The 20945-nt window shown below is 37.9% G+C and overlaps 1 protein-coding gene across 1 annotated transcript in view; it reads left to right on the top strand.

The window, feature by feature from the left end:
* The window catches only part of LOC149801209 (complement C3-like), a 272151-nt gene that overhangs the window by 236967 nt on the left and 14239 nt on the right, over window positions 1-20945 (top strand). Inside the window, exons 26-29 of the mRNA XM_089956779.1 lie at window positions 2415-2526; window positions 8593-8685; window positions 17517-17627; window positions 20461-20544. Of these exons, the coding sequence (XP_089812905.1) occupies window positions 2415-2526; window positions 8593-8685; window positions 17517-17627; window positions 20461-20544 (400 nt within the window). The remainder of the gene's footprint in view (window positions 1-2414; window positions 2527-8592; window positions 8686-17516; window positions 17628-20460; window positions 20545-20945) is intronic.

Raw genomic sequence — 20945 nt, 5'->3', positions numbered from 1 at the left:
AGACCCAATAGCTATGAGAACTGATGAATGGTATAAAAGTATAGGGATGGAGACCCAGTAGCCATAAAGATTCATGAATGGCATATATAAAGTGTAAGGATGTAGACCCAATAGCTATGAGAACTGATGAATGGTATAAAAGTATAGGGATGGAGACCCAGTAGCCATAAAGATTCATGAATGGCATATATAAAGTGTAAGGATGTAGACCCAATAGCTATGAGAACTGATGAATGGTATAAAAGTATAGGGATGGAGACCCAGTAGCCATAAAGATTCATGAATGGCATATATAAAGTGTAAGGATGTAGACCCAATAGCCATAAAGATTCATGAATGGCATATATAAAGTGTAAGGATGTAGACCCAATAGCTATGAGAACTGATGAATGGTATAAAAGTATAGGGATGGAGACCCAGTAGCCATAAAGATTCATGAATGGCATATATAAAGTGTAAGGATGTAGACCCAATAGCTATGAAAACTGATGAATGGTATAAAAGTGTAAGGATGGAGACCCAGTAGCCATAAAGATTCATGAATGGCATATATAAAGTGTAAGGATGTAGACCCAATAGCTATATGAATGGTATATATAAAGTATAGGGATGGAGACCCAATAGCCACAAAGACTGATGAATGATATATATAAAGTATAGGGATGAAGACCCAATAGCCACAAAGACCGATGAATGATATATATAAAGTATAGGGATGAAGACCCAATAGCCACAAAGACCGATGAATGATATATAAAGTGTAAGGATGGAGACCCAGTAGCCATGAAGATTTATGAATGGCATATATAAAGTGTAAGGATGTAGACCCAATAGCTATATGAATGGTATATATAAAGTATAGGGATGGAGACCCAATAGCCACAAAGACTGATGAATGATATATATAAAGTATAGGGATGAAGACCCAATAGCCATGAAAACTGATGAATGGCATATACAAAGTATCAGGATGGAACTCCAATAGCCATGAAAACTGATGAATGGCATATACAAAGTATAGGGATGGAACTCCAGTAGCGATAAAGACTGATGAATGGCATATACAAAGTATCGGGATGGAACTCCAATAACTATGAAAACTGATGAATGGTATATATAAAGTATAGGGATGGAACTCCAGTAGCCATAAAGACTGATGAATGGTATATATAAAGTATATGGATGGAGCCCCAATAGTCACAAAGACTGATGAATGGCATATATAAAGTGTACGGAGGGCACTCCAATAGCCATGAAAACTGATGAATGGCATATATAAAGTATATGGAGGGCACTCCAATAGCCATGAAAACTGATGAATGGTATGCATGATTAGTTCTCAGACCCACTTGATTATCTTGTTTATACCTAGTTGCCATAACACACTGTCATGCTAAAAACATAATTTTATTTACTTCTAAACCTCACAGCATGGTTGTATTTTGAAAATAGTTATCTTAGAAACAAAATGTAAACCAAGATTTCTTGTCCACCTTAATATATGCCTGTAACAAATAAATATAAATAGTAGACAGTCCTGCTTTGAGCTGTAAAGCTATCCTGGGGAAGTGTATAAAGCTAATTGTCATACAGGCAAATAAAATGGAAGGTGGTCAGATATAAACAAACAATGTTTCACAGACTACTTATTATAATTGGCAAACAAAAGCATTGGTGATGTCATGTTAAATTCTTCTGAACACTGCAACAGGAGAACCCACTAGGTTTATTTGCGTTGATTAAGTACACTAAAGGAAATCACAGTTAGGTAAATCAAAGAGATGCATGTTAAAGAATGTTGAAGAGCAGTGTTGAAGAAGAAAAGTTATTTTATATCATTGTTGTGAATGTTTAAACCACTTTTATTAAAGATTATTGGCACGTTCCTGATCAGCAGCAACATTTCTTTTGGAATTTACTCTTTATATAAAATACAAAACAAAGCAATACATGAATGTAGAGATCAATCCCAAAAGTAATAACATGTTTCAACAATCATCAACAAACCCTGTCATTAGCACTGAAGTACTTTTCTGCAATTTTGTTGCAGAGAACAATCTGCTGTTTTCAGTTGCAGATCATTTTTCAGACCTGTGTTAGGAAATATTTCTGGATAGTGATATTGCTCTGTTGCAAAAGGAGAAAAACAGCCAGTATCATAAAAAAGTAACAGAGTGTGTGTTTTATTATGAAAATGCATATTTCATGCCAGGAATCATGATTACAAAAACAGGATTATCCTGGAAAATCAGGAATGCATTTATTTTGACAGTATTAAGCAGGTGACTGTATACATGTCATCAGATGTAGCAAAATATAATGGGACTGAGTGAATATGAATGTTGTGAACAGATGGCTGCTATACGGAAGTTAACCTTAATACAGTTGACTTACAGATGTTTTAACTTTGATAGATTCCAAGGTATCCAGCTGTTCTCACCTTCAAGTTTACTCTAACAAAAGTGATAGAGGTGGTTAATGAGATCCAACCTGCAGCTGTCACTGTCTACCAATATGATGACCCAGGTAAATACCTTGACTGTATCATGTGCACAAACACATAATTTATGGGACTCTATTTATAACCAAGGGTATTGACTACTATGATTAATTTGCATGCAGTATTCTCCTGGATCAGACTGATGTATTTACCTGGACCAGGCTAATATATTTACCTGGACCAGGCTAATGTATTTGCCTAATCAGGCTAATGTACTTGCCTGGATCAGGCGAATATATTTACCTGGATGCGGCTAATGTATTTGCCTATATGAGGCTAATATATTTGCTTTATCAAGCTATTGCATTTATTGTACTTACCTAATCAGGCTAATATATTTACCTGGATGAGGCTAATGTACTTGCCTGGATCAGGCTAATATATTTACCTCGATGAGGCTAATCTATTTGCCTAATTGAGCTAGTGTATTTGCCTCATCAAGTTTAATGTATTTGCCTAATGCAGCTAATATATTAGCCTATATATTGCTTGCTTAACTTACCAAGGAGAGTGTAAGAATTTTGTATCTCAGTTTAAGATGACAGCTTTATTTCTCTATCCTTCCTTTAATGGGTAGGGAGGCAGTTGGGATTGGGGTCATGAATTTTGATTCCAGACTTAGGCATTTTAAATATAATAATGCCATCTTTTTGTACACCTGTTTGTCTATCCAGTCTACACCTTTCTAAACAGCGGGAAGGAAATGCACCAATTCTTATAGAATAACCATCAACAATAGTAGTATAATGGAATCAAAGGTCAAATACATACACACAAATTAAAGTAACATTTTAAAATGTTTTGCCCCTACCAAATCTGTTGAGAGGGTATATAGTGTTACCACTGTCTGTCCATCCTGTCGCATTCCACCATGCCCTGTCACATTTTGTTGAGCACAGTAACTTTTTAAGGACTTACTAATTTATGGGGCTTTTCATTAGGTTGACCTAGATATAAATCAGTTTTAACTGTTTTCCAGCAATATTATATTGAGCTATAGTCCATGTTTTTCTTAGAACCTTACCATATATTTGGATGATAATGGTGGGAACATCCATGGTATATGGGCACATTTCTGGTTTGAGCCAAACTTCATACATGAAGTTATAGCAGGAGGATATGATACATTTAACAGATTTTAGGTTATGACCCTGGGGTGACAGTCTGAAGGGGTGAGTTGGGATATACAGTAATTAATATGGTGATTTGCCATGGTGAATTATGACAGTAGTTCAGGTCTTTTATGCTTTCATCATGAGATTGAGTTGATACTGAATGATAATGCATGAATGTGACAAATCTAGCCCCAAATGTTACAATAACTTCAGTGGTGAAAAATGTCAGGGCCTCATGTATGATGTCATGTATGTTTCACTAGATTAAAACATGCAGAGCAGCCAGGCCAGTTATTAAGTAACATTGAGGGCAGCAAGGTCAGTCATCAAGTAACATGAAGGGCAGCAAGGTCTATCATTAGGTAACATTGAGGGCAGCAAGGTCAATCATTTAATGACATCGAGGGAAGCTAGGCCAGTCATTAAATAGCAAGGAGGGCAGCTAGGCCATTCATTAAGTGACATAGAGGGCAGCTATGCCACTTGTTATGTGACATGAAAGCATCAAGGCTGGTCATTAAGTAACCAATCATCTTCAGATCTTTTTACACTCCTCTTTTCTGACACTAGAACAGATTGGGGAGCAGATTATACTTTATCACAGACAAATGAAATTGCCTTTTAATGTACTACAAACTCTCTCCTGATTGGTCAAATTTTGCATATGATGTGGTGTTTTTAGGCCCAAATAATAAATCTTAGTGGCCCAGAAACCAAATTTCATTCCACTTTTTGTCATACAAATATTTCCTGACCTATCAGCTGCAAAATTCAATCTTGCAAATATTGTAAAATTCTGTATTCCCAAATTACCACGATGGTTATTAAAATCTCTCAAAGTAATATTTGATTTTTGAGATTCCAGAAGTCCTCTACAAATTATCTCAATTTCAAGGGTAAAGTCATGAAATCAGAGACACATATTATGGTTCTATGTCCCCATATATTATGGTTCAAAAGATGGAGACAAGGTTCGAGCTGTTGTTGCAAGAGTCCATGGCACCATCACAAGCCAGTTTCTGGATAAATCCTGTTGGCTGCCTTAATGTGACTAAGTCACAATGGTATTACAGGTAAAGAAAGGACAAATAAACCAGCAGAACTTCCCAGCAGTTACCAATTTCAAATCAGCAGGTTCTTCTTACTTGGAAAAATATGTGGAATGAAACTTCCACAAACTTCAGAACATGAAACCCATCAATGGAGATTAGCATCCCTCATGTAGAACAACCCCTCTCCGTACACACATGTACACTCCTTTCTGACACTTATATTTACTCTCCTCACACAAGAGCACAGTCCCACTCTCAAACTAAAGCACACTCCTTACATTATGATTATACACTAGTACACTCAGCCCCTCAGACACTAGTACTGACCTTCCCACAGACACCATTACTCCCCTCTCCACTGACTCTATTACACTACATCCTCAAACACCAGTACACTCCAATCAGGTACAAATTCACCCTCCCCTTACACACTAGTACACTCCTTCTCTCAGACAATAGTACACTCCACTTGTATGACACAAATATACCTCACTCTTCCCCTCAGAAACCATTACTCTACTTCCCTCATATTCTAGTACGCTACTCCCCTCAGACACCAGTATAATTCTTCCCTCAAAAACTAGTAATCTTCTCCCTTAAGAAACCAGTGCAGTTCTTTTCTCAGAAACCAGTAAAACACACCTTTGCACACTTTATACACTTCTCCATGTTACAGCTGAAATGATTACCAAGTTTTCCTATTTGAATATTCATTTAATGCATTTGGATAGTGTTCATTTATTTATCAGTGTTAAATAAGGCTGCCAAATTCATCTATTCTTTCTTGTCTACTTTGCTATTTACGAACACACACACACATGCACACATACACACACACACACACAACTGCCAATCCACATTGAAAACATGGAACTCTGTGACCTAATTCTAGCTAAATGACATTTTAGATGTGTTGGTTTAATGTTTGTTGGATTCAGACCAAACTTTGAATGAATGCAGTTGTTGTTTTTATAGTTATCTTGAAACTTGGTATGACATAAAACATTCCTTTAGCCCTGAAGATGGACAATAGTTATTTGGTGTTTTGTTTTCTGATTTTTGTGACATTTTTAACACATTATTGGCTGTATCAAGCTGCAGAAATGGGAGCCTAAGTGTTTTTCCCAAGGACATTCCAAAGCAGCCAACCCAGGTTGGCCAGGGCAGGTATAAAACCCACTACCTTTGGATCATGAGCAAGACATACTAACAATGAAACAACTATGGCTCCCTTTGGACAAAAGGTGAAGAAGGTCAGAAACTCTTGTTAGTATGGTAAATAAAGGCTTTGTTGACATTATTCAATACCGTGTTGACATTGATATGACCCCTATTCTATACATATTGTCATTGATATGACCTGTTCTGTACTATGTTGACATTGATATGACATGTATTCTATACCATATTAATATGACACCTGTTCTGTACCATGTTGACATTGATTTGACCTCTATTCTATACCATGTTGATATTGATATGACCTCTATTATATACATGTTGTCATTGATATGACCCGTATTCTATACCATGTTGACATTGATTTTATGCCTATTCTATACCATGTTGATATTGATATGACACCGTTCTGTACCATGTTGATATTGTTATGACCCCGTTCTGTACCATGTTGACGTTGATATGACCCCTGTTCTATACCATGTTGACATTGATATGACCTATAATCTACACCATGTTGACATTAATATGACCCCTATTCTATACCATGTTGACATTGATATGACCCCTATTCTATACCATGTTGATATTGATATGACCCCTATTCTATGCCATGTTGACATTGATTGACCATCTATTTTATACTATGTTGACTTTGATTTGAACCCTATTCTATACCATGTTGACATTGATATGACCCCTATTCTATACCATGTTGATATTGATATGACCCCTATTTTATGCCATGTTGACATTGATTGACCATCTATTTTATACTATGTTGACTTTGATTTGAACCCTATTCTATACCATGTTGACATTGATATGACCCCTATTCTATACCATGTTGATATTGATATGACCCCATTCTGTACCATGTTGACATTGATATGACCTCTATTCTATACCATGTTGACATTGATTTAAACCCGTATTCTATACCATGTTGACATTGATATGACCCCTATTCTATACCATGTTGATATTGATATGACCCCTATTCTATACCATATTGACATTGATATGACCCCTGTTCTATATGATGTTGATATTGATATGACCCCTATTCTATACTACGTTGACATTGATTTGAACCCTGTTCTATACATGTTGTCATTGATATGACCCCTATTCTATACCATGTTGACATTGATTGACCATCTATTTTATACCATATTGATATTGATATGAACCCTATTCTATACATGTTGTCATTGATATGACCATATTCTATACCATACAATGTTGACATTGATTTGAACCCTATTCTATAACATTTTCTTTTCAAATTGCCATATTACATGTTATTTTATCAAGAGCACCTGAGTGACAGTAAACAGACAGAGAAATGCTGTGAGCAATGTGACTGTTTAGAATTTGGACAGGATTTACCCTTTGAGTGGTAGTTTGAATTTCAGGTGGCTTAGCACGTGTGAAGTTATTACCTTGTAAAAGAATTCAGCCTTACATACTTTTCATTTTGCCTTGTTTGTTTTGTTTGTAAAATGCTTCCACATGTGCAGTGTAAAGAATCAAATATTTACTAAGAATATTCAAAAGAAAGCATCCTGATTAAAATGTTTGGTTATTTGTTTTAGCTCCACTCCACTCCCTGTACTTAGAGATCCACAATTATATTTTCCACAGTCTGATCCATTCCCTTGAAGCATTACATACAGTTCCACTCCCTGTACACCATTATATTTTCTGTTTAGTCCTTTCACTTGACACATTAATTACAGCTCCACTCCTTGTACTTAGATATCCATGTTTATATTTTCCACAGTCTAGTCCTTTCCCATTAAGAATCAATTACAGCTCCACTCCCTGTATTTAGAGATCTACCCTTATTATTTTCCACAGTCTGATCCTTTTTCTCTTGAAGCATTAATTACAGCTTCACTTGCTGTACGTAGAGATCCACCCTTATATTTCCACTGTCTAGTCCTTTCCCTCGAATTATTAATAAGTACAGTTCCATTCCCTGTAGTTAGAGATCCACCCTTATATTTTCCACAGTATAGTCCTTTCCCATGAAGCATTACTTACAGCTCCACTCCCTGGACTTAGATATCTACCCTTATATTTTCTTCAGTCTGGTCCTTTTCCTTTTAGCATTACTTACACATAGCTAGCAGCATCAATAAATAAAGAGTTGGTCACAGCTTCAAAGACAGGAAACTTTGTGATGAATTTAACAAGAATTGAGAGTGCATATCTGCCATTCAGAAATTTAACTAGGAACCTCCTTCACAAAGTCAAGGCTACATGCTACTTGACCTAAAGGTCATGGCGGTCTAAGCTTATAACATGTACTCAGATGTGATGATTTCATTTTCATTTGATTGAGGTTGCACAAATGGAAGAACTTACTGCAAAACTTAACAAATTTTAGAAGTCACCATTGGATTTTTGATGAACGCAGTTGTAGTCAAAACAAAATTATTCAGGCCTTGAAATCATAAAACTTCTAAGACCAAGTTTGAGCCTGTGAATTTGATTGAGAGTGAAAAGTCAATCTCAGACTCAAGCTTAGTTTTATGATATCTGGGCCAGGTTTTAAAGAGAGTACATCTAGAAGTCTCATTTCTTTTTCTGACAGAGAGTACTTTTTGAAGTCCGATTTCTTTTTATTAATGAGAGTACTTTTAGACATCCCATTTCTTTTTATCAAGGTATGTAAAAAAAATAGGAAATTTAGTTTGTTTGCTTATTACTTATTTCAACATTAGAATTTGTTTTCCAGACAAAAGATGCACAGAGTTTTACAATCTCATGAGTAGGTCCAGTGGAGAAATTCGCAAATCATGTGAAGGAAGAATTTGTGAATGCCTTGAAGGTTAGCACAGCACATGTGAACTTAAACGTTTATTTCAGGCAATAAGTCAGCACTGTAATTGATCACTTCAAATAAATTACTCTGCTTTAATGTTGAAACCTCTGAAACTTGACATTTAAGATAATCTACACATTATTTATGTTTTCCTATTCTGGATTGCACTTCATGTATGATAAAGACATTGACAAACAGTTGCCATCTTTGCTTCCCTCCAGAGATGTCATATGGCAGATAACTCTCCCATATAATTCCAGGATGCAATGAATAATATAAAGATTTTAATAATACATGAAAGAATATTTCTTAGAAAGTCCAAATTGATGTATAAAGTATCCAGAAAAGCCATTCCTGTCTATCTAAGCAATATCTTTCACCAAAGAGATGTTGATGATACTCCAAATTTAAGGTCCATAAGAAGCAAAAATTACATAATACCAAGGCCAAATAAGGAATTGTTTAAAAAAAGTTGTCAATATACTGGTCCTCTGGTATGGAACAACATTCCCAGTGATATAAGGCAGCTCCTAGTATTTCTTCTTTTCTTAATCATTGTCTCAAATGGATGAAATCTTTAAACAATTGAACAGTTCTAGTACAATAAATACTGCCTGCTTTTCTGTAACTTTGCTTCATTTTCACAGTTGAAGTTTTCAATGTAGGATGATATTTTATATTTTATATATGTTTATGTTTTCACAGATGCCTGTGCATGTGTTCCAGGCTTGATAATTTTATTTTTAAAATCAATTATTTAGTGTCAGGTCAGATTCTACACATTATGTTGTATATACTGTATATATTGTACATAACAAATAGAAGGCCTCAATGTAGATTAGTTCTGTAACTAATATGAGTTACCTTCTCTAAATAAAGTCTTTATTGCTATTATTATTATTACAGTGTTCATATCACATTTTTATGGAACATCACCTGTAGGTAGAGGCAGAGTTGTATTATTTTTGGACACTGTAGATCTAGGCATCAGATCACTGTAGTCAAAGTGTGATTCTCCTGTCCACATCAAATGTCCAGTGTCCTCAGAAAATTTTCATCAAGTAAGTCAACTATACTTTTACAAGGTCAAGCAGTGAAAGGTCAGGGTTACTGGCACCAGCATTTAATTTTTGGTTATATGATGGTCATAACGTTTGTGATGGCCTGTTGTTGGTCATGCATCAGTTCATTAACATATGTTTGTTACTCTTCCTACACTATTTAGATTACCTTGAAACCTGATACACATTCCTCCCAATGACTAGTTTGTTCCTAAGTGCAAATGGTACAGCTCAGATAGCCAATATTGCTATTACAGCAGCCATCTTGAAGATCTTGTTACTGCTTCTCCTCCTGAACAGATGGTCATGTCAGCATGGGATATTCACTAAAAGATCCCTTGTGATGTGTATTCGGTCCTAAATTGTTGTCGTTGTTGTTGTTATAGGGTTTAATGCCATTTTTCAGCACAAGATAGGCTATACATGGCCACCAGTATACTTGGTGGAGGAAGAACCCTGGAAAAGATTAGGAAGAACCATGGACCCACGAGAAGCTACTGGCAGGCTTTCTCACGTACCATCGTTAGCCGAGGCTGAGACTCAAACTCATGCAGACAGAGGTGAGATGGCAGTGATTCATAATGGTGAGTGCTTTAGACCACTTGGCCACTCTGGCTCCCCCTAAATTGTTGTCAATCTGACCATCATTATGACCACCATAACAACTATGTTGAAAATTTATGATCACAATTCCTCCTTGATGGATGGCCATTTGGGGAAAGAGTTTTCACCAAAACATTTCTTGTGATGTCCAGTTGGTCCAAAATGAAAATGGCGCCAACCTGCCAACACTTATGGCCACCATGGCAACCATCTTGAAAATGTTATTATCTCTGTTTCTAAAGAAAACTCATTGACACAAGGTTTTCAACCAGAAGACTACATATTGTATCTAGTCAGTCCAAAATGAAAGTGATTGCTGATTCATTCACCATCAAAAAATATTGTTAGTATTACTCCATCTGAATGGATGGTCATATTGACATGAGGTTTTCATCAAAAGACTTCTTATGATATCTAATTGGTCCTAAACTGTAAACAGTGCTGATCTGATGTTCATTCTTTTCACCAGAATGGCCTTCTTGAAAATTCTGTTATGGCTTCTCCTTCTGAATGAATGGTCATATTGGCATCGAGTTTCACCAGAAGACTTTGTCTCAACAGATGTTAAGATGATTCAGATGATGAGCTGATTTAGCTTGTATTTCTACGAGCTATTGCCCAAGTTTGACTTAAAATATTCATCTTACTGAATTGTGAAAGCTATAGAATTTACACTTTCTGTTTGGTTTCAATCTAATTCACTGTGAAAGTTCATCTTTAGAAAAGCTCTGATGAGTTTGTTGATGACCAGAGTTATGGCCCTTGGACAACTTAGAAAAGCCTTCTGAGATGTAAACACTCTAGAATTCACATATTTGAATATTTGATTTAAACCAAATTGGCTGTCTGGTTTCATTTTGTCAAGTTCAGATGACTTTGATAATAGGTCAGGTTTTGACTATTTTATGGTGTTTTGGCTTTTAAACAACTTAGAACAGAAATCTCACTTGAATGTGAATTCTCCATTTATCTTTCATATGAACCAAATTTACTGTGTAAGTTTCATCTTAACAAATTCTAATATGACTGATGACAATCAGATTTTTTACTATTTTACAGAGCTATGACTCTACATTTTGGAATAGGCATCCCTGTGGCGTGTGAATACAATGGTAGTCACATTTATTGTTGGAATTCAACCACATTTGCAAATGATGCTCTTCTCAACAAGGTCTCAGATGAGCGCAGTGATGGCCAGATTTTGTCAGTAGATTTTAGAGTTATCTCTTGACTTACTTGGAATAGCCATACATCATATGTTTTTTGAACACTTGAGCATTTACATTGTTTTGTTAATTTCAGTCAGATTTTTGGGTAAGTTTTGTCTGCACAAAGTGTAAACACATTTTGATGATCTGCAGGTTTTGAACATGTTTTTCAAAGTTCTGGCCCAGGGTAGACTTATAATAACTTAATGTCTTGTGAAAACAAGCATTCACAGTTTTTCTTTTAATCATATTAGCTAGAAGCTTCAAATTAGCAGGATCTTAGATGATATTGATTTCAACAACAAAAATTGGTTCATGTTTTACTGTTATTGCATTTTACTGAATCTACCCAGTTCCCAATACACCAGCCAGTGGACAGTGCCTATTAGTGACAACTTTTTGTAAAAAGGCAAATATGATATAATAAAATTAGAAAAAGGGACCATAAACATTGTCCTTTATTGGCATGTGTTCTTCATAAAGAGGGACACAAAAGGGACCATAAACATTGTTTTTTATTGGTATATGTTCTTGATAAAGAGGGAGACAAAAGGGACCATAAACATTGTCCATTATTGGTATGTGTTCTTGATAAAGAGGGTGACAAAAAGGATCATAAACATTGTTCTTTATTGGTATGTGTTCTTGATATAGAGGGAGACAAAAGGGACCATAAACATTGTTCTTTATTGGTATGTGTTCTTGATAAAGAGGGACACAAAAGGGACCATAAACACTGTTCTTTATTGGGGGGTGCATGGCCAAGGCCTGACGTCCCGCTTGCCAAAGGAAAGTGAAGCGTCTCTCATAGCCTCTCCTTCCCAGGTGTAGTGATCACCGCAGGACCACTGTCTCGCTCTGCGGGCCGGGAGGTTACTTGCATATGGCCTCTCCTACACTATTGTGTCCACACCAGCACCTTCACATGGTGCCCCCTGTTTTAACAGAGCCTGCTGTGTGGCGCGACCGAGTACCTGGCGGTATAACTGGGTGGGCAGACTGGGCTCATTAGCCTTGGCAGGCAACCAGTCTAAGAGAAGGGAAACTCTGACCCCAAACCCGGGCAGATGAAGCTCGTTAGCTTTGTCAGGCAGTTCATCTAGGAGAAGGAAACTCTGATTCAAAACCAACAAAGTCCCATCCATTGGATTATGGCTCCACTGCCTTGTGGATATCTTCGGGAGAAGGAAAGGCTACTGAAGTAAACCCAGACAGAAAATCAGGAGTGGGCCCCTAAGGCAGCTGGGGGTCGACTACGACCTCCTTCCGGCAGCTCCTGCATCCAAACTGGTGCCAAATGTCATGCTCAGCATTCCTTTGGACCCCACCAGCAAGGACGAGAGGGGGATCCTGACGTCTGGACAGCCCAGGATCTCCATACTCCATGCCCAGGCTTGCGCCCTAGAGAGGACACTCCAGTCTCGCTACTGAGTGAGGAAACAACACGGAAGCTGACAGTTTACGGGTTATAAGTCCCACCCGATTGGCGTAGGGAAGGAGCGCCACGGGTCAGCTTTCACGGTGGGAGGGATCATAGAGTCCCACTGGCCAACTATCGCCCGCCTCAAGCCGGGCAGCCCCGGTCAATAAGGTGTTGACCCGCCATCGTCTGCCTGCTCCAGTGGGTGTCTGGAGCTCAGTCTGTTGTTCAGCATGACAAGCAGATGGTAATTCCACACCAGACAAAAGAAACAAGAAACCAATAAAGAAGACTCCAGCTCTTCGATTTGCAAGCTGGAATGTGTGCATCATGTGTACAGGCATCTCCGACGACCTCAGAGAAGTGGACGACACCAGAAAGACGGCCATCATCGATAGAGAACTCACCAGACTAAATATCAGCATAGCTGCCCTCCAGGAAACCAGGCTCGCCTCTAGTGGCTCCCTCAGAGAGGAAAACTACACCTCCTTCTGGAAGGGTCGAGAACCTGAGGAGCCCCGTCAGCACGGAGTGGGCTTTGCCATCAAAAACAATCTCCTGGCCTCGGTTGAACCTCCCACAGCGGGCACTGAGCATCTCTTGTCCATCCGCCTTACCACTGCTTCAGGTCCTGTCAACATCATCAGTGTCTAAGCCCCAACCCTCACGTCATCAGAAGACGTGAAGGATCAGTTCTATGGGCAGCTGGACGAACAGATCAAAGGATGCCCCCAAAATGAACCACTATTCCTCCTCGGCGACTTTAATGCCAGAGTAGGTGCGAACCACGAGTCATGGCCTACCTGCCTCGGATATCATGGCACTGGAAAGACCAACGAAAACGGCCAGAGACTGCTGGAGCTATGCACCTACCACAGCCTGTGCATCACAAACACCTTCTTCAAGTGTAAGCCACAACACAAAGTGTCATGGAAACACCCCAGATCTCATCACTGGCACCAACTCGACTTGGTCATCACCAGGCGCTCTGCCCTTAACAGCGTCCTCTCCACCAGAACCTACCACAGTGCAGACTGTGACTCCGACCATGCCCTTGTGATCAGCAGAGTACGACTACAGCCACACACGCTACACCGCTCAAAACCAAAAGGACGTCCTCGCATAAACACTGCACAGATGTCAGTCCCTGCCAAGGTGGAGGAGTATGTGTCTGCCCTGAACAAGGCTCTCCAGGACCTGCCTGAGTATGACGCTACAGCCAAGTGGAACGTCATGAAGGGTGCCATCTACAATACAGCTATGTCAACGTTTGGCAAGAAGGAACGACCCAGCCAGGACTGGTTCAATGCACACCTATCAAGGATGGAACCACAAATAGAGGAGAAACGAAAAGCCTTCATAGCTTACAAAAAATGCCCTAATGAACGGACGCTTGCTGCTCTCAGATGTGCACGAAGTAACACCCAACGCATTGCTAGACAGTGTGCGAACGAGTACTGGCAACAACTGTGTGAAGGGATCCAGCACAGTGCCGAGTCCGGACACATCCAAGGTATGTACAGTGGCATCAAGAAGGCTCTAGGCCCTACAGTGAAAGGGGTCACTCCCCTGAAATCCCTGGCGGGAGAGAAGATCACAGACCGTGGGCAACAGATGGCCAGATGGGTGGAGCACTACTCAGAACTATACTCCCGAGAAACGTCAGTCACTGATGCAGCCTTCAGCAGCATAAAGAATGTGCCCACCATGGAAGAGCTCCACAAAGTGCCAACCTTAGAGGAGCTCAGCAAAGCAATCGACTGCCTTCCAAACGACAAAGCACCAGTTAGTGACAGCATCCCGCCCGAAGCTATCAAACGTGGAAAACCAGCATTGATTAAACCACTGCACAAGCTGCTTTGCCGCTGCTGGGAGGAAGGAGTAGTCCCCCAAGACATGCGTGATGCCACAATTGTGACCCTTTACAAAAACAAGGGCGACCGCAGTGACTAATAATTACAGAGGGATCTCGCTCTTGAGTATTGTTGGTAAAGTGTACGCCCGCATCATACTCAACAGGCTGCAGTTGCTGGCAGACCGTGTGTACCTGGAATCACAGTGCGGCTTCAGAGCAGGCAGGTCGACGACAGACATGATCTTCTCCCTACGACAACTCCAAGAGAAGAGCAGAGAGCAAGGTCAACCACTCTACATGATGTTCATCGACCTCACCAAGGCCTTTGACTTGGTCAGCAGGAAGGGCAGTTTTGAACTTCTGAGTAAGACTGGTTGCCCCCCAAAACTCCTCAGCATGATAATCTCTTTCCATGCAGATATGAAGGGAACAGTCCTGTATGATGGATCCTCCTCAACTTCCTTCCCAATTAATAGTGGTGTGAAGCAGGGCTGCGTGCTGGCACCAACACTTTTTGGGATCTTCTTCTCCCTGCTCCTGTCCTACGCCTTCGAGACGTCCACGGATGGCATATATCTACACACCAGGTCCGATGGGAGGCTGTTCAACCTGGCACGACTGCGCTTAGAGACCAAAGTGAGAGCTGTGCTCATCAGGGAGATGCTTTTTGCAGATGACGCAGCTCTTGTGGCCCACACCGATGAAGCCCTCCAGAGACTGGGAGACCGTTTTGCTGTTGCCTGCACGCAGTTTGGTCTCACCATCAGCTTGGAAAAAACAAATGTCAGCGTGCAAGATACCACCATTGCCCCTTGAATCAAAATCAACGGTGTCACCCTGGAAGCAGTCAACAACTTTACCTACCTAGGGTCAACCATCAGCAACACTCTCTCGATTGATACGGAGCTGGACAGAAGGCTTGGAAAGGCAGACACCATCATGGCTCGATTAACAAAGAGGGTTTGGGAAAACAACGCGCTGACAGAGCACACCAAGGTTCAAGTCTACCAGGCCTGCGTTCTCAGCACCCTTCTATATGGAAGTGAGACCTGGAGTACCTACATGAGGCAAGAACGCCGGCTCAACTCCTTCCATATACGGTACCTAAAACGTATCCTGAAATTCAGCTGGCAAGACCGTGTTCCACACAGCGAGATCCTGCAGCATGCAAGTACCCCCAGCATGTACTCCTGCTAATTAAACGCTGCCTTCGATGGCTGGGTCACGTCCGACGCATGGAGGATGGAAGGCTGCCAAAGGACATCTTATATGGACAGCTGGCCACTGGCATGAGAAAAGTCGGACGCCCCTCACTCCATTTCAAAGATGTGTGCAAGAGGGACATGAAGGCATGCAACATTTCACCCGATGGCTGGGAAGAGCTGGCTGAGGACCGAGGCACCTGGAGACTGATGGTAAACAATGGCATATCAGTCGCTGATGCGAGGAGAGGCCAGTTGGCGGCAGAGAAACGTAAGAGAAAGAAGAACGCAACAGCAACCACAGTAACGCAGACTTCCCAGTATGTCTGCACCAACGGCAGTAGGGACTGTCACTCACGTATAGGCCTGCACAGCCACAGCAGATGATGCCAACAGAGACAGACAACACCCCAAGGGCACTATTCGCATGGTCTTTCTAGACCGAGTCGCCAATGATGATGATATGTTCTTGATAAAGAGGGAGACAAAAGGGACCATAAACATTGTTATTTAATGGTGTATGTTCTTGATGTAGAGGGAGACAGGGAGACAGAGGTAGTTCCTGTTTAGACACAAGCACAACAACAAAATAATATCTTCATTGACCATCCAAGCTCCATTTGGGAAAAATTGCAAAATGTGTTTCTATGTGTTGAAAAAATTCAGGTCATTTATTATTTATGAATGAAGCTTACAAAACAAAATAAGAAGAAGAAGAATAACGTCTTTATTTCAAGAGGGCAACTCAATTAGTTAAATACAACTTATCACCCTTGAGGCCCTCTACAATAATACACACACACACACATATATCTATCTATCTATATATATATATATATATATATATATATATATATATATATATATATATATATATATATATGTACATAGAGATAGATAGGTAGATAGATAGATTATTTTTATAATTATTTTTCTTCATACAGATTGTTTTCTTTATGAACTATTTAAGTAAGCACAGTTATAAATACATACTAAAATACATTATTAAAGTAGGAGGATTTAACTGCATATTATATAAAAAAATGTCATCTCTTCAATAACTATGTTTTGAAAATGACTTCATGTGTACATAGCAGTTAATGATTACATCTGATTAGATATATCTTTTGCCTACTCTATAAAAATGTGGCATGCGGTTAAGTTTACATCATTATTGTACTGTTTCCTAAACAACATTCAAGACATTTTACCCTCTTTTATAAATACGCTGATATAAAAGATTCACAATAAGCAAGTGGTAAGTTTGAAGAGTAACACTGTCATAAATCCAGAAACTCAAACCTGAACTTATATTTTCAGGTTTGTTTGTTAATAATTGTAGGTTAGAAATAGTGAATGTACATTTTTAAAGGATTTAACATAACAAGGCTGTAATGTTACTTTTTGTGTCATTTTAAAGATTTGATTACACATCACTGGCTTACATTTAGTGTATCTGCTATCTCTATAATTCTCTTTCATATTCAGGGACATGTCCCAAGTGTTACGAAGAGGAAAAAGGATCAATTAAAGGGATTGACAAAATACCTTTCGGTTATATGATGGACAAGGCATGTGATCAATCCCAAGCTGATTACAGTAAGTACCTGTAAATGTTGCCAACATCAGATCCAGTTGTGTTCAAATAGATGATTACAGTAAGTACCTGTAAATGTTGCCAACATTAGATCCAATATTGTTCAAATGGATGATCACAGTAAGTACCTGTAAATGTTGCCTGCATCAGTCCCAAGTGTGTAGAAATATATGCCTCTCACATCTTCCACCATATGGCATGTCACACAGAAAGTATACTTTTGGACTTCCAAACCCATGGACACTGCAGGCATTTCTGTGAAATAATTTCTCAAATTGCATTAGTGATGAAATGATTAGGGAGGGTACTTATTGTCCACCACTGCTACTATAATCTTCTCTCTTTTTAAAGGCTATTTCCCATCTGCTTCAACTTCAAAACAGTGTATTACCAAGATATGAAACAAGTTTGTATGGGACATTGTATCCATTAGAATGCAGAAAAGTTGTTGTTACAGTTACAGCCATTTATTATAAGAGAAAGATTGCAGAGGAGGTAAATGATGAAATTTTTATTAATTGTTCAAGAACAGAGTTTGAAACTTTGACCTCGAAAAGAAGCATGGCAGACAAAATCTGGAAATAATGTTTCTACTAAACCCTTGGTATTTTTCCTTTATCAAAATACATTAAAATAAATATATGGTCACATAAATATTAACAAAAAGTAATATGAATTATAAAGACAGAGTGTCGTTATTAGAGTTGTAGCCATAAAAAAATTTGGCATGCAATAATAGCTTGTTTTTATTGACATTTCTTCCATCTAAGTATTGATCACCAAATTTGTCTTTTACCCTATTAGTCAGCAATTAATATGGATATATTGTAATTAGTTGGCAATTAATATGGATATATTGTAATTAGTCAACAATTAATATGGATATATTGTAATTAGTCAGCAATTAATATGGATATATCATAATTAGTCAGCAATTAATATGGATATATCGTAATTAGTCAGCAATTAATATGGATATATCGTAATTAGTCAGCAATTAATATGTATATATTGTAATTAGTCAGCAATTAATATGTATATATTGTAATTAGTCAGCAATTACTATGGATATATTGTAATTAGTCCGCAATTAATATGGATATATCGTAATTAGTCAGCAATTAATATGGATATATTGTAATTAGTCAGCAATTAATATGGATATATTGTAATTAGTCAGCAATTAATATGGATATATTATAATTAGTCAGCAATTAGTATGGATATATTGTAATGTAAAATTTCCTGCAAAATAATGGCATAGTTCAGGATATATAATTATCTTATCTACACATTACGATAAGTCAGTTAGGTGCATTATATACAATTTAGTTCCTTCCACACGGGTCCATCTAGTCTCAGTCTCCCCTTCACCCCTCCTCATTAGCATCAGAAAAAGCACCTACCACTGTCAAGAAATATATCAGGTTTAGTGTATGCATCTCCCTCTAATTAGTATTATGAGCTATTATTCAAACCTACTTAAATTGTATTTATTTGATTTAAATTTGTGCTGTGTACAATATCAGACAATATCAGATTGTCACCTTTAGTTCGGGTACTATTCACAACTAGATGGCACTATAGGAGAAGACAGTAACAGAATAATGGCTATTGCTTTGTTTTGTCGTCTTTGTGAGTAAATTGGTATAATTTGGTCGTATTTATTTAGTTGCTTTTCATGTACAAGTATTCTTACTTAAATTGATCACTGATGTTTTTATGACAGTTAACCAAAATGTACATCAGGTATGTATGTTTGAAGAACATCTAGATGACTTGACTATACTATCCTGCAGTTGTACAAATATTTAATAATTTTCTAAATTTGAAAATATTTTGGATTGGTATTTTGATCAGCATGTCTACAATGGGGACATATGTATTTTATAAACACATAAAAAGTTGGCCCAAAAATTTTGAATTTGATGTTTTTGATTGTAACTACTGTGCCAGACATTTAAAACTTGGCTGTGTTCACAACAATTTAAAACTAGAATGCACAGGTACTTATAGGGAACATTAAATCTAATCCTGCAGATGTTAAGAATGGGGTTCCACAAGGTTTAATTGTAGGGTTTATTGTTTTTATATTATATATAATTTGCTGTTAAGAATGGGGCTCCACAAGGTTTGATTCTATGGTATATTTTATATATTTTATAAATGATTTGCTGTGGGCTTCCGCAAGGATTAATTATATTGTTTTTATATTATGCATGAGTTCCAGTTAAGCATTGACTTCCACAAGGTTTAATTCTAGGGTCTTTTGTTTTTATATTGTATATGATATGCTACTTCATATTAAGGAGGATCAGTCATAAAATGTGGTATCATTTAACTTTAAAAAAATTGATATTTCTATATAGCTAAGTGGTCAAGCAATCCAAAACTCTTACAAATGTTGCTGTGCATTGTTGTGTGCTACACATGGTTGAGTATATATCCCCTAGTAAGGGTCATTATATAACGGAGTATGGAATAAAGTACCTTGTCACCAATTGTTCATGAAGTTAATACTTGAATGAGTATCTAAAAGTTTTCTAACTTAGCACATATTAAAGATGACAAATGCCTTATAACTAGTACACAAAAAAGTATGCTGGTGTTTTGCTGAGTTAAAAGTTTGGGGGATATTAAAAGTAAATTGCAAAAATAAATAATATAAAAAAAATCCTTTATAGTTAGTAAAGAGACCGACATGATATTCTAATGATTACTTTTGCATGAATTTATTTTGTGTGTGATAATTAATGTTTGATATGTGTACTGGAAACTTCTAAAAGCTTCTTAGGGGTTAATTATATAATCATTGATTACATTGTTTTTTTCCAGTATTCCATGTTAAAATTTTGAAAATCCATGACCAAGGCCCACAAAACAAAGCAGATGCGGAGATGATTAAAGTTATCAAGAAAGGTAGGTTGGTGGAGTTAACAGAGTACATGTTAATGCATGTACAGTATTTGTGTATGTCTGTTGTGCACTGAACAGCCAACAATTTATATCCAAGATCTGATGTTACATGGAAATCCCTCAGGTCAAGATCTACACTGTCTGTAGGTAATACACAGCTATTATACTTCATACATGTAAAACTTATCATTGGTCGAAAGCTCAGATACCAAAATGTGTGGTACTCATTTAACTCGACTGTACTGCATCACTGTCACAAGGCTACTTTACCTGGAAATACTAATTGAAACAATTTCACTGGTTAGTTAGGTAAAATTATCATCATGAAGGTATGTGACATCACAGCATTTAATGAGTATGATTCCATTTTGCCTATCTCTTTCATTGGATACATGTGCTTTATT

Source organism: Sinohyriopsis cumingii, chromosome 4, assembly GCF_028554795.1.
Source record: "Sinohyriopsis cumingii isolate HCF-2022 chromosome 4, ASM2855479v2, whole genome shotgun sequence".
In the NCBI taxonomy this organism is placed as follows: Eukaryota; Metazoa; Mollusca; class Bivalvia; order Unionida; family Unionidae; genus Sinohyriopsis; species Sinohyriopsis cumingii.
Note: the sequence above shows the minus strand (reverse complement) of the source record. Positions and strands in the feature narration are given on the sequence as shown.